This window comes from Rhinolophus sinicus, linkage group LG06, assembly GCF_036562045.2.
Source record: "Rhinolophus sinicus isolate RSC01 linkage group LG06, ASM3656204v1, whole genome shotgun sequence".
NCBI lineage: Eukaryota > Metazoa > Chordata > Mammalia > Chiroptera > Rhinolophidae > Rhinolophus > Rhinolophus sinicus.
This window is the reverse complement of record NC_133756.1, coordinates 5922611-5935647: the sequence shown is the minus strand read 5'-3', so window position 1 is coordinate 5935647 and position 13037 is coordinate 5922611. Positions and strand designations below refer to the sequence as shown.

The 13037-nt window shown below is 54.3% G+C and overlaps 1 protein-coding gene across 2 annotated transcripts in view; it reads left to right on the top strand.

The window, feature by feature from the left end:
• AJAP1 (adherens junctions associated protein 1) overlaps nucleotides 1-13037 on the top strand; it is a 103178-nt gene that overhangs the window by 49731 nt on the left and 40410 nt on the right. For both annotated transcript variants that reach the window (XM_074334206.1, XM_074334207.1), the window contains exon 2: nucleotides 4832-5640. In XM_074334206.1, the coding sequence (XP_074190307.1) occupies nucleotides 4832-5640 (809 nt within the window). The remainder of the gene's footprint in view (nucleotides 1-4831; nucleotides 5641-13037) is intronic.

Below are 13037 nucleotides of genomic sequence, written 5' to 3'. Positions count from 1 at the left end.
TGAGTTGTGCGTGGCAGTGCGGGGACAGGCTGGCCACCTGCCGGGCACTCTTGAGTCCCTCCCCATCTTGGAGATTCTGGGACGGCCTCTGGGCCATGTGGCCCCAGAGCTCCTGCGTGAGCTCCCAGCTCAGGTTTTCATGACCCAGTGCTCCAGCAAGGGGATGCAGCTGTCCCCGGGGCGGGGGGTGGGGGTGGAAATGTCACCTTACGTGGAAGAGGTGGCTTTGTGTCCCCTGCATATTTTGTGGAGAAAATACACAGAAGGCATCGAATTGAATCTCAGTTAGCAGAATCATATTAAACTGTTCTTGGAGAAAAAAGATTTCAATAAAAATGTAAAAGGGGAGAAGCAAGAAAGCTGCAAACTAGAAAATAAGGTGAGATGGAGCCATAGATCCCCATTTGGAAGCCGTCAGGTGATGAGGTGGTGGCTGGGGGAGTTTGGTCTTCATCTGAAAGTCTGGGCTTGGACCCTGCCCAGGACCCTGAACAGGAGCCATCCAGGCCTGTCCTTCACGGAATGTGGACATGGGCAGCCAGGCACCCAAGGACGCAGCGAGTCCCAGCGAGGAGCGCGTGGATGGATCTGAAAAGTCTCGCCTACAGCTCAGAGAGCCCGGCTCAGGCCTCAGCAGCCTTGCCTTCCTCCCACCGGCCCGGGGCTTGGGCCCAGGATGATGACACAAGGCAATGCACCCCAAGGAGGTCTTTCCACCACCCTTGCACACGTCCACTTCTTGAGATACAACTTATCGTATCCTAAGATTCACCTTTTCAAAGTATACTGTTCAGTGGTTTTAGTATATTCACGAGGTTGTGCAGCCATCGCCACTATTAATTCCAGGACATTTTTGTCACCCCTGAAAGAAACCCGATAACCTTTCTGTCACTCCCTATAGCCCCTGCCACTAATCTACTTCCTACCTCTATGGATTGATCGATTCTGGGCATGTCATGTCCATGGAGTCGCAGGACACGTCGCCTTCTGTGAATGGCCTCTTTTATTTCGCATACTATTTTCATCCATGTTGGAGAAATTATGAGGACTTGCTTTTATGGCCAAATAACATTCCATGGTAAGGATGGACCCCACTGTCTTTCCATTCATCTGTTGATGGGCCCTGGGGTGGTTTCTACTTCCCAGTGTTATGAAGTGGTGCTGCTGTGAGCTCCCATGCACAAGCTTTTTGTGTGGACGTGGACTTATGCTTGTAGCCAAGAGTGGAATTGCTGGGTCAGCTGACTTTGAGGAACGCCCAAACTGGTTTCCATAGCAGCTGGACCATTTTCTGTTTCACCAAGAACATGTTAAGGGTTCCCGTCTCCCCACATCTCCCCCGGTACTTGGAATTGTCCGTCTTTCTACTTGTAGCCATCCTTGTGGGTTGGGGGGCATGTTCCAAAGAGGGTGTGTGGATGCCCCAGGGTTTGGGGGAGCTGGCACCGTCTCTGCCTGCGCTGTGGTGTACCTGGCCTCCGTGGTGTGTCACACACCAGCTCTGACAGTTCGTGGTGTCATCAGCAGATGCGAGGCCCGCTCCTGAGGATGTGTGAGGTCCCCTGCCATCTTGAGAAATGGCTGACAGTCCCGGGGTGCCTTCCTGGTTGCGAGGGCTGTGAGTGGTCCAGGGATCTTAATCATGAAATGAGTGTGGAGTTGGGGGGCTCCCAGTCCTGTGCTGTGTGGGGTCTGGTGGGAGAGCATTCCTGGGATCCTGCCTGGTTTCAGGGCCAGCTGGAGGGAGGAGGACAGAGGTGATTTGTCACCTCAGACATGGTCGAGGCAGATGTCGCCAAATCCCATTACGCCAAGATGCAGCCTCGCCCAGGAATACCCCACCTGAGCCTCAGGACCAGGAAGGTACAGATTGCACATCCAGGCCGAGGGACCAGCCCCAGAGCAGAGGGTTTGGGACCTGTGACCTCTATAAAGAAACCGTCTCTGTGGGAGGGACTGTCTTGGCCCTTGCCTGGCCCTGTGTTTCCTGGCTGCGGGGGCTGGGCTGGGGCCTCTGTCTTGACTTGTCTCCTCACTTCCCCTGTCTGAACAAATTCACCACTTTAAAAAGGAAGAAACTGGACTTGAAGAGGGAAAACAAACCAAGCTCTCCAGCCTTTGCAACTGGTTGGTTTTTTTGCATAACAGCTGGGTGGAGTGGAAATGAGGGGGTTTCTATGGTAACCAATTACAGCTCATGATTGGTGAAAAATGACAGAAATATCCTGTGTGTGAAGTTATGCCAGGGGCAGGCAGGGAGGCACAGGCTTAGGTGCTGCTGTTTTAATTTCCTGGGGTGATATTTCTCAAAGTACTGATGACAGGCAAGTGTGCATGGGGCTGCTCTTCATTCAGCCTGAAGGGACACGATAGTACCTGGTGGGGCCTGTCAGTACCTGGTGGGGCCTGGTAGTACCTGGGGGGGCCTGGTAGTACCCGGTGGGGCCTGGGGGGGCCTGATAGTACCTGGTGGGGCCTGGTAGTACCTGGTGGGGCCTGATAGTACCTGGTGGGGCCTGTCAGTACCTGGTGGGGCCTGATAGTGCCTGTTGGGGCCTAGTGGGGTCTGGTGAGGCCTGGTGTACCTAGCGAGCCCTGGTAAGGTTTGGTGAGACCTGGTGAGACCTAGGGGTGGCTGGTGAAGCATGGCGGTACCTAGTGGGGCCTGATGAGGCCTGGTGGTGCTTGATGGTTGCCAGTTGTGCCCTCTGGGCTGAGGCACTACCCCTGCCTGAAGCAGTGTCTCATTTCCCGGAGGGCCTGACTCCCGTCCAACTGTGCAGAGTAGTGGAGAACCAGTGGTTCTAAACCATTCCTCTTCACGGCATCACCTGTGGCCACAAAGGAGCTGCCCTTAGCATGTGCACGGGAGATTTCACACTGACCTACATTCCGCGTGCAGTGGTGGTGGCTCTGGTCCTTGCACTGAGCTTGGCTGGCTGTGCAGAGAAATTGCACAAATTGCACGTGGGCAGAAACTCAGCGTGGAGCATTAGCATAATGAGCAATTCCTAATTTCTGCAGCAAAGCACTTTCATTCTGATTGAAAAACTGGGGCCTTATTATTCAGGGATTAGTCCTTTTTGGTAATTAGTGCTCATTAATACAGCCTTCTTCCTTTCAACATCCTGTGACCTGCAGAGACCAGCACTTTGCTAAGTGTCAACGAGAGAAGGGCCAGCCTCATGGGCTTCCGTGATCGAAGAGGAGGGGGGATCACACACGCCACATCACACACTCACCGACACCCTCACACCTACACCGACGCACGCACAGCCACCCTCACACATAGATACAAACTCACACCAGCACTCACACATGTATCAACACAAAGAAGCACACCAACACACACCCACACACTCACACTTATCCACTGACTGACATACTAGCACACGGGTGAATTCGTACCGACTTCTACAGTCAGTCTCACACTCTGACACACTCACACATGGGCACAGTCACACACACCAACACAATCCTGAGACACACTCCCATGCACACAGTGACTCACCCTCACACACTCACTGATTTATTCCTTTTCAAAGTCGTGCCACACCTTATAAAGCAAAGCTGCCAAACTGTCGCCCTGGGGCTGGTTCTGAGCAGCTTTGCAGGCTGGCGCCCTGAACACCGCCGCCCACCCCACCTGCAACAGTCACTAAAGTTCTAGGCTCCTGTCAATTTGCAGACATGACGTTGGTGACGAGCACTGACTTTGAATGGCGCCTGTAACCCGTGCGCAGTTATCTAAGCTGGTGGGAGAGGGCGTGTGGGCTGGATCCCCACGCCCTTCCACGTGGCTGTCCCCGAGCCCTGGATTTTCAACGTGATGCTCCAGGAGCCCACCTGGCTTGTCTCCCCCGGAAGCTTAGCCACACTGAGAAGTGGCCTGCCACCCGCCAGGCTCTCCAGGGTTTGGCCCTTTCTCCAGCCTCCCCGGACCTGAGGTGGTTAAGAGGGCACCTGCACTGAAGGTAAATAGGGGAAGAGGAAATGCGAGAAGGCGCACGTGGGCACAGCTGGCGCCTCCATGAACTTTCCACGTATTCACAGCAGGTCGTACCTTCCTGAGCAAAATCCAGAGGAGGACAAACATAAGAAGCTTTGCTCAGTAAGGCATTTGAGGCCACAAGCCCGCTTTAAAATACGCATTTTTGACTGAGATACGAGGGGGAGGGGAAGTGGTGGGGTTTGCAGAGCACATAGCACGGGGTGGTCGCAGGGGCTCGGGACGTGCCCGTGAAGTCCCACAGGTTGGTCCTCACTGACAGTGGACACCTGTCCCTCTACACCTCAGCACAGGCGGCTGCAATGCTTAGTCGCCCACCTTGGGTTGGGTAACCTCTGTGACATCCAGGAAAGCGGGTGCTCTGGACCCGGCTGTGCCACCTCCTCGCCTCCTGTCCCCTGGCTGCCTCTGTTTTATTCTGGGTGAAAGCAAAGTGGGGTCTTCCAGGTCCTCTTGTTAGCTGACAGCTGGGGGGCTGGGGACTTGGTTTCCTCCCATTCAGTGGTTATCGACCTGCCCCGTGCATTGCCGGCTTCTTGGAGAGATGTGACATGTGACGTGCAGGGGGGTGGGGGGTGGGGGAGGTGGGAACCAGCGCTTATGAACATGTGAGGTTGGGACTATCTTTTCAGATGCTGATTATTAGATCGCACTTGAGTAGGTCTTTGAAGTAACTAATGAAGGGTTTCGGTTTCCCTTTTGAAGTTAAGATTAGCTCTCATTACCAAGAGGAGCGGTTCCTTGTCACAGTGCGGGTGGAGAGCCACCCGGCAGAGCCCCCCAGCGCCCCCTCACTGACACTCCTGTCTCTTTTCCACGCAGTTCCATGTCCATCCGCTGGCCGGGCTGCTCCCTAGGAAGCCATGCTTGGATACTTATAGCCATGTTTCAGCTCGCCGTGGATCTGCCCACCTGTGAGGCCCTGGGCCCGGGCCCTGAGTTCCGGCTGCTGCCGCGGCCTCCGCACCGGCCCCTGCGCTTGTGGAGTCTTAAGAGTGGACAGCCGGCCAGGATCCCGGCCCCCGTGTGGAGTCCCCGCCCGGCCCGCATGGAGCGCAGTCATGGGCAGATGCCAAGTTCCCGTGCCAAACGGGCGCACAGACCCAGGGACCAGGTGGCCGCCCTGGTGCCCAAAGGGGAGCTCACCAAGCCCCCAGCTGCTGCCAAACCCAGTCTTTCCCCGGGCGCTCCGCCCTCCGCCTCATCGCCCGTGGGGGCCGGGGCCATCTCGGACCCGCAGGCCCTCCTGCGGAGGGGGAAGAGGCACCTGCGGCCTGCTGGTTTCAGCAGTTTTGACTTCAGAGGCAGCAGGTCCACGACAGAGACGGAGTTCATTGCGTGGGGGCCCACGGGAGAGGAGGAGGCCCCGGAGTCCAACACATTTCCCGGTATTTACGGTCCCACCACGGTCTCCATCTTCCAAACGCGAAAGACAACTGTGGCCACCGCCACTACGGCCACCACGGCCACCATGGCCACCTCCATGACGCTGCAGACTAAGGGGGTCACCGCACCCCTGGACCCCAGGAATAGGATCCCGTTTGGGGTTAGCACAACAGAGCCTTCTACCAGTTCCAGCAAAGACAGTGGCAAAGACACCAAGCCCCCACGGATTCTGGGGGAGACCTCAGGTACGCTCCCTCTTTTCCGGTTGGGGTTCATGGGGTGGGGGAGGGATACCCAGGGACGTGGCTTGGGAGGGGTGCTGATCTGTGCTCAGATGAGACTGCTTCTTCCTGCCACTCGATGGTTCCCAGTGGCAGCACCGAAAAAAAGGCAAAGGGCCCAGAGTTGGGTGTGGGGCCTTCAGGAGAGGTGGATCCTGCATTTCTGTGAACTTGTTCATACTACACTGGCTAATACAGCTTGTGGTCTGGAGGGAGGAGCCAGCCTGCTGTGGCGGGTGGGAGGTAAAGGGAGAGCTTCTATCCTTGGTGGTGACCAAAGAGTGGTGCGGTGCCTGCTGTGCCCGTGTCGGGGCAGCCGAGCCCCGCCGGACACAAAGCCACATCTTCCAGAATGGCAGAACTTCGTCCCCTGGGGCCAGCTCGGGAGTAAGTGGGCACAGTTAATGGAACTGAGGGCCATGTGGCGTCTTCACAAACCTTTAAGGGTGTGGCTCTGTGGAGTGGCAACTGCCAGATTGGCCCAGAATTAAGAATCACTTTAGACAGTAGGAGAGACCAAGGCCAGATGTAGGGAAGAACTTCCCAAGTGACCCCTGTTGGGGAATGTCATTTCCTTGGAGATTTTTGGAGGGTGGCGATCGGAACAAATGTCTTTGGTTCTTCTGCCTCTGTTACTCCAGGCACGTATGGACCATTACTGTTTCTTGGCTTTGAAATGTCTACTGCAATGTAGTTTTGTTTTTCTTTCTCCTCCTGTACTTCATCCTGCAATTGTGCCCAAAGGAGTAGCCCTTAGAAATCTCCCAGGCCAAAGCTTGTCCCTTCACTGGTAGCCACCAGCATGAACCTGGCTTCGTGACCAGCTAAGGGAAAGCTCAGAGTCAGGGACCCCTGTGTCCCAACCCACCTCCAGCTCCCTTTGTCTCTGTGGACAGGCGGCAGCCCACGCCACACCGTGACTCCCAAGTTCACACACAGGTCGGACCTCTGCATGCACGTCCTAGACAATCAGCCGTGTTTGCCAGCTTAGTAAAAGGTGATGACGCAAGTCTAGGCACAAGCACCGGCAGCCTCCGTCCCCCCACCCCACCCCACCCTACCCCTCCTTTCTCCACTGCAGAGTCTGGGCTCCGCAGGTCCCAGGCAGATCCTCTTCAAAACCCAGGGGAAGGAGAGAATCGTTGCTCAGGGTATGTTGGCAGCACACTTGCCACAGTTTCCTTTGCACTTGGCCTCTGCACTCGACTCTGCATCCCAGCAGGCAGGCAGGCTGTGGCCAGTAGTTGGATGGGTTTTTGTGGAGTGGGTGGCTTTTGTTCCTTGGCCTACTTTCTTCCTGCACCAGGACAAGAGAGCTGGGGTTTTCATTCTGAGCTCCTCTTCCCTAGAGAGCAACATAACTGTGAAAGCAAAACCCAGCTCCCTCTCAATGCCCGGAGCGGGGGCCAGGAGCCTGCGAGTAGCACGGGGGCCGGTCTGCAGGGCTGTGCACAGGCCTTGCCCTGTGTAGCAGCCTCCTTCTGGAATCTGCAGACACATGAGCCTGCGAATCAGCATCTCTGGGCCAGGCGCCCGAGAGCAGTTCACAAAGCATCCGTTTTAACCTCAGACTCACGAGTCATCCTCATAACGGCATTTAGTGCTACATTCATTTACTGTCATCTGCATACGTCACTTACTATGTGGACATGGATGAGCAAACCAGTTCCCATTTATTCCAAATTGTATTTGTTATTCCTACAGTTAAATGCTGGGATGGCATTGTGAGGCTTAGCAAATTAATTCACAGGATGTTGGATGTTGCTAATCCAACTCGACAGATGCTTATCTTGGAAAAGATTTATGGTTCTTCATAATATAATCTGGTGCTAGGTTAATTTGTTTAGCAAAACAGATTTAAAGGGGGGGAAGTATGTGGTTCTAATGCAGACAAATGTTAATTCTGGGAAGCGATGCGGGATGCTGCGGGTGGAGAGCAGGCGGTCCTCAGATTCCCGACCAAGGTGAGGACAGACGGGAAATGCTGAGATGTTTCCTCCAACAGGAGCTCATCAAAGCTCAGCTGTCCTCCGTAAGTGACACTGAGAGCCCAAGCAGGCATCCTGCAAGTCCTCTTGGCCTCGGCAGTCATCAGATGTAGACTGTGGAGTGGGACTGCCACACACATTTTTCAGGCAGAATTTAAGGTAGCAAAGGTGGTCTCGGGGACCCCAGGGCTGTGCGTGCCGTGGTTAGCAGGGCCTTTCAGACTGCACATTCCTGTGTGGGTCTGGGCTCTGCTGCGTGGAGCCGTATGACCCTGGGAAGGTTCTCGTCTCTCTTGGCTTCACTTTTTTCATCAACAAAATTAATGTCTCTCCCAAATGGTTGCTGTGAGGACTCAGTGAATCGACACCAAATGTAAAATATTGTGCCTGGCGCCACAGAAGCTCCAGACATGCGAGTTGTTTTTATACCCAGCGAGAGTGACTCCAAGAGGAACGTTGCAGGTGTTAAGGGCAAACAGGCTGCCAGGGCCATGGGTCCTGTCATCCCAGGACACCTAGCTTTGCTCACTCGCTGCCTGGGGACTGGAGGCCAGGTTTTAGGAAGTGATATGAAGAATTCATGGTTAGTTCCACTGTCCAAGAGTGGATGTTTGGAACCGATCTGGGGAGTTGTGAACTTTATTTTTGCTTCTGTAGAGAATTGTTTACAAGGGGCATGCTACATTTTCCTGTGTGTCTATAGCACAGGCAATGGTGGGCATAGGAAGGGCAGGAGGCTGGTGATTTGGGGCACTCTGAAATCCCTCAGGAGCTAACGTTACATGGAATAGCCACTGGAATTGTCAAAGGGCACCTCTCGCAGAGTCACCCGGCAAGCAAAGTGATTGGGAAATTTCTTCTAGTTTTAGTGTAGTGGTTAAAAGTGCCACTGCCTGCCTTCAGACATCTGGTTTCATCTTGTCTTAGCTGTGTGAACTTGGGCAACTTGCTTGTCCTCTCTGTGACTCTGTGGGAATTGCAGAATTAACCATCTTGTAATGTTGTAAAGATTAAGCGAGATAGTACATGCTGGGTACTCAGTGCTGTTGACAAGCTTGCTGCTGTCAACATGAGAATGCTGGTAGCAATGATGATGAAGATAATGATGGTGATGATGATGATGGTGGCAATTATGATGGAGACAGTAGCGATGGTGATGGTGATGGTGATGATGATGGTGATGGTGGTGGTGGTGGTGATGGTGATGGTGATGATTGTTATGGTGATGGTGGTGGTGGTGGTGACGATGGTGATGGTGGTGATGATGGAGATGGTAGTGACGGTGGTGGTGATGGTGGTGATGGTGATGGTGATGATGGTGGTGATGGTGATGGTGGTGATGGTGATGATGGTGGTGATGGTGATGATGGTCATGGTGGTTACGATGGTGGTGATGATGGCGATAGTGACAATGGTAATAACGATGACAACAGTGATTGTTCTCCTTGAGATGATTTGCTGCCACCAACTTGCTGCTCCATTTGACACTCCTTTGTAAAGTCATTTGATGAGGTCATTTGATGAGGTCCCATGTCCTCATCCCTGACATTAGTGCTCCAGGCAGAGGCATACATGGCATTGGCCAGGAACCTCTTGGGATGAAAAATCACATGGCTCAGGCTCACCGAGACATTGAGCTCCAGCCTCACTCATGTGTCAGAGGGTTTGTCAGAAGTTCACTGGAGGTCAAGAGAAGAACGTTCCCCAGAGTGAAGCACCATCCTCCTGTGACAGCTCTCTTGCTGGTCGTGTTCTGAATCTGGAAACACAAAGTCTCTCGGGGAAAAAAAAGAAAGTCGCTTCCTGGGCTTTGATCTAAAACTCGTAAAGGGAGTTGTGGGGAATTGAAGCCCGCAAATTTCCATGGCTGCATCTGCCTGCTGTGGGGTCTCCTGGGCCACAGGCACATGGCACACAGCAAGTGCTCTCTGAAAGTTTCCTGCACGTGACGTGCTTAGACCCTGCCTGCAGGCACCTGCGCCTTGAGACTCTCCTACCTGTTCGGACACCTCTGGTGTGTTCTCAGATGTCCATGGTAACTGTCTGAACGTGCACCGCCCAGGAGGGACCAAGAAACCTTTAGGTAGGTCTCCATTGTCATTCAGGTTTTGTTCCCATTTGGATCAATCACGCCTTTGTGATACCCGACAGCTCAAGGATACGATGGCTCAGATGTCATCCCAGGCCTGCCTGGTACTTTTTACATTGGAATTCACTCATGCGTGTCCAAGGATGATTTCTAAGTCGCTTTGTCCTTGTCACTAGGGGGCCTTCGGTGTCCTTCAGTCGCCTCCCTCTGTAAGCACCAGGGACAGGCTGGTGTCACCTTCTTTCGCCCCAGTGGTCACCTGACCTAAACAGTGGAACAACCTCGGGAGCTGGTCTCATGATGACGAAACATTTTCTGAGCACCAGGATTGGACTGGGAGGGAGAGCAGTGCCCCTCCCCCTGTGTTTAACGCTGCGAAGGTGGTTTGAATGCTGAGCTGTCTTCAATTAACTTGCTGGGTGTTTGCTACCAGCAAAGTGAGTCCGTCCTTGATTTAAAGCTATCTGACTCATGAACTTGAAAAGTTTGGAGTGGCTTAATTGGGATAAAGCATCAATGAACAAAGGCGCGTTCGGAACGCTGCAGAGCCTCCTAAACTTTGTCAATGGCGGGGCTCGTCCTTAGGGTCTTAACTGAATGGATGACGCGTGGCACGTCCTGCTGCCGTGGTTGCAGATGGTGATCTGTCGTGGTCAGGGGCGGGCGGGCGGCGCGTGTCTGCCCACGTGTCTTGATCCCGTCCAGCCTCCCGGAGCGCGCCTCTGCTTTTGCTGAGCAAAGCTGTGTGCACACCAAATGGATAAATGCGCTCCGACTCATTAAAGCCAGCCTGCAATTCTTGTGCAGATGACTCTATCACTGCTTCCGTTTATTTCCCTTTCACATGCTCCTTGCTCCAACTTATTGCATTTAGTGCTCCTTAAGCTTCTTGGCTTCCCCCAGGGTCTCATTCTCCTTCTGAGAGCAGTTAGGGAGCTGAAGGTCCTTTAATTCCTGCAGATCTGCAGTGCCTATCCTGAGGCAATTTGTACCTGGGAGCTGCCAGGCTGCTCTCCCGGCCCCTTTCCTCTGCCAGGCCCTCCAGACTCAGTTTCCTTTAAGGGTGAGCAGGGTTACTGGCTCTTCAGGCACCTGGGACTTGCAGAAGGCACGCTTCTCCAGAGGGTGTCTTCCTTACATCTGGCCCTTCACTAAATACTGGATTGATAAGAGATCCGTTTGACGAATGGTGGATTGAATGTATGGTTTTCATCCACTCACAGGGGAATTATTCTAGGCATTGAGATTAAATATTAGACAGAACATCATTTTTAGAATTTGTTTTTGGGTATGTTTAGAAGACCGGTTTTGGAATTTCTGGCCCCTTTCTCAATTGTACTGTGAACCCTCAAGTCCGTACTTAGTTGATAAAACATGCTGCGCCTCGGGTGGGGAGGGAGGCTGGAAAACCTGGCCCCCTGCCCTCATTTCAAGGCATTTAAAAACCTATTTGGGGAGGGGAGACAGGTAAGGACACAAGCTCAGACAAGAGAGAAATGACAGTTACGGTCTGGAGAGGAAATGTCAGCAAACCAAAGCGCAGCTATTGCGTAATTGCTCTTCTGGAAACATGGACCCAAGGAGAAGGGGCTGTTCCAGGCAGGAAGGGCCAGGCCAGCTTTCTTGGAGGATGAATGAGTCCAAGTCCTGACTGATGGGGAGGGTGTGCTCAGGTAGAGAGGACAGGAAGCAGGGGAGGTGGGGGCGGTTGTGGGTGGGTGGGGAGGCCAGAGCTCGTGTAAGCCCAGAGGCCTGGAGGATGGAGGGAGCTGGGCAGGCGCCCCCCTCCTTTTCCCCCCAGGACTCAGGCGCCTCACCTTTAGAACAGAGAGATGCTGGGTGAGAAAACCCTCGAAGCCCCTCCTCCAGCTCTGATGGGACCTAAGCACTTGTGAGGCCCTTTGTTCCTTCTGCTAGAAAAATGGCCTTGTCCAGCTTGTCCCCGCGTTGTCATCAGTGAACGGTGAATGCTGGGGACGGATGTCCCTTCTTCCCTCCTTCTCAGTGTTAACAGTTTGTTGTCCTGGGGCCGGCAGGGCAGACACTGCACTGGATCCCAGAGCTGCCCAGGGCGGGGGATGGGGAAAAGCGACCCTTCCCTGAGCTGGGCAGACACCTGCCCAGGAATCTCACTTGAAAGGATCCCAGGTGAATATGTCTGGTAGAAGAAGCATCGGCCTCCCCTTGGTAGCAGGTGGGTTGCGAGTGAAGCTTTAGTTCCCCCCTGTGGCCCCACCCAGTTCCAGAGACTCAGCCAAACTCACGGCAGACACGTGACGCGTGTGCCATATGGTCAGACGGGCCTCGGGGCTTTGCTTCAGTGAATCTCCGCCTTGAAGTCTGTTACTAGGAGGTAATGATCAGCAATAACACAGGAGTAAGTTTCTCTTTCCAGAACTTTCTTTCAGCAGCGGGGCTCAGAATCTCCCCACTGAGATAATCCAGGGATGGGCCACGGGGGCACGAAGCTGGTGCCAACCGAGAAAGCAGCTGCCTTGACCCAGGCCCTGGCTGCCCAGCACGCTGGCCGGTGGTGTGGCCTTAGTGGTGTGGCCTTAGTGGTGTCACGTGACCTTGGGGTGGGGGTGCGGATCTGGGCTGTTCCACCTGCAGAACTGGGTCATGTCTTGTATCTTGTCAGGTCATTCTGAGACGGGACTGTGTAACCCAGATGCAAAGCCAAGCTCGCTGTGTGCTGGGGCCACGCGGATGGAGTCAGGAGGCCTGGGAAACATGCCTCACGTGTGGCAGCACTGGGGGGTGGGATGGCATTAGTGCAGGGGACGCACTTCCTGTATCTTCTCCCCTGAAGGTATTGGGACTGGGATATGCAGACCCTGCTTCTCTGTGACCTTCCACTGCCCTGGAAGGCTTCAGGTAGTCACACCGACCCCAGGAAACCTTGTGGAGCCCCCACAGTGTGTCAGATCAGCAGCCCCCCTCGTGTGGTTGGTGGGAGCGCCGTCTTGAGGAACCAGACCTGGGGGAGGAGGCGTGTGTGCTGGAGTGGCCAGTCACTGTGTCCTTTGTAAGGGGACAGCTGGCTTCTCTGCACCCCCTCCCTTCCCGTTAAGGAGCCCGAACAGCCTTTCCAGGTTGCCAAGCTCGTGCCTTGCTCTTCATGTTCTTAAAACTAATCTAGGAATCGGGGGAAGGTGCTGATGCTGAGGGGCCAGGGGTGTCTGAACCCAGCCGTCCTCACCTTCCGTGACTCTGGGGGGACCCTCCCCACCTCACACTCCCGCTGCCGGAAGCATCAGGACATCCTGAGTGGGCGGCCTCAA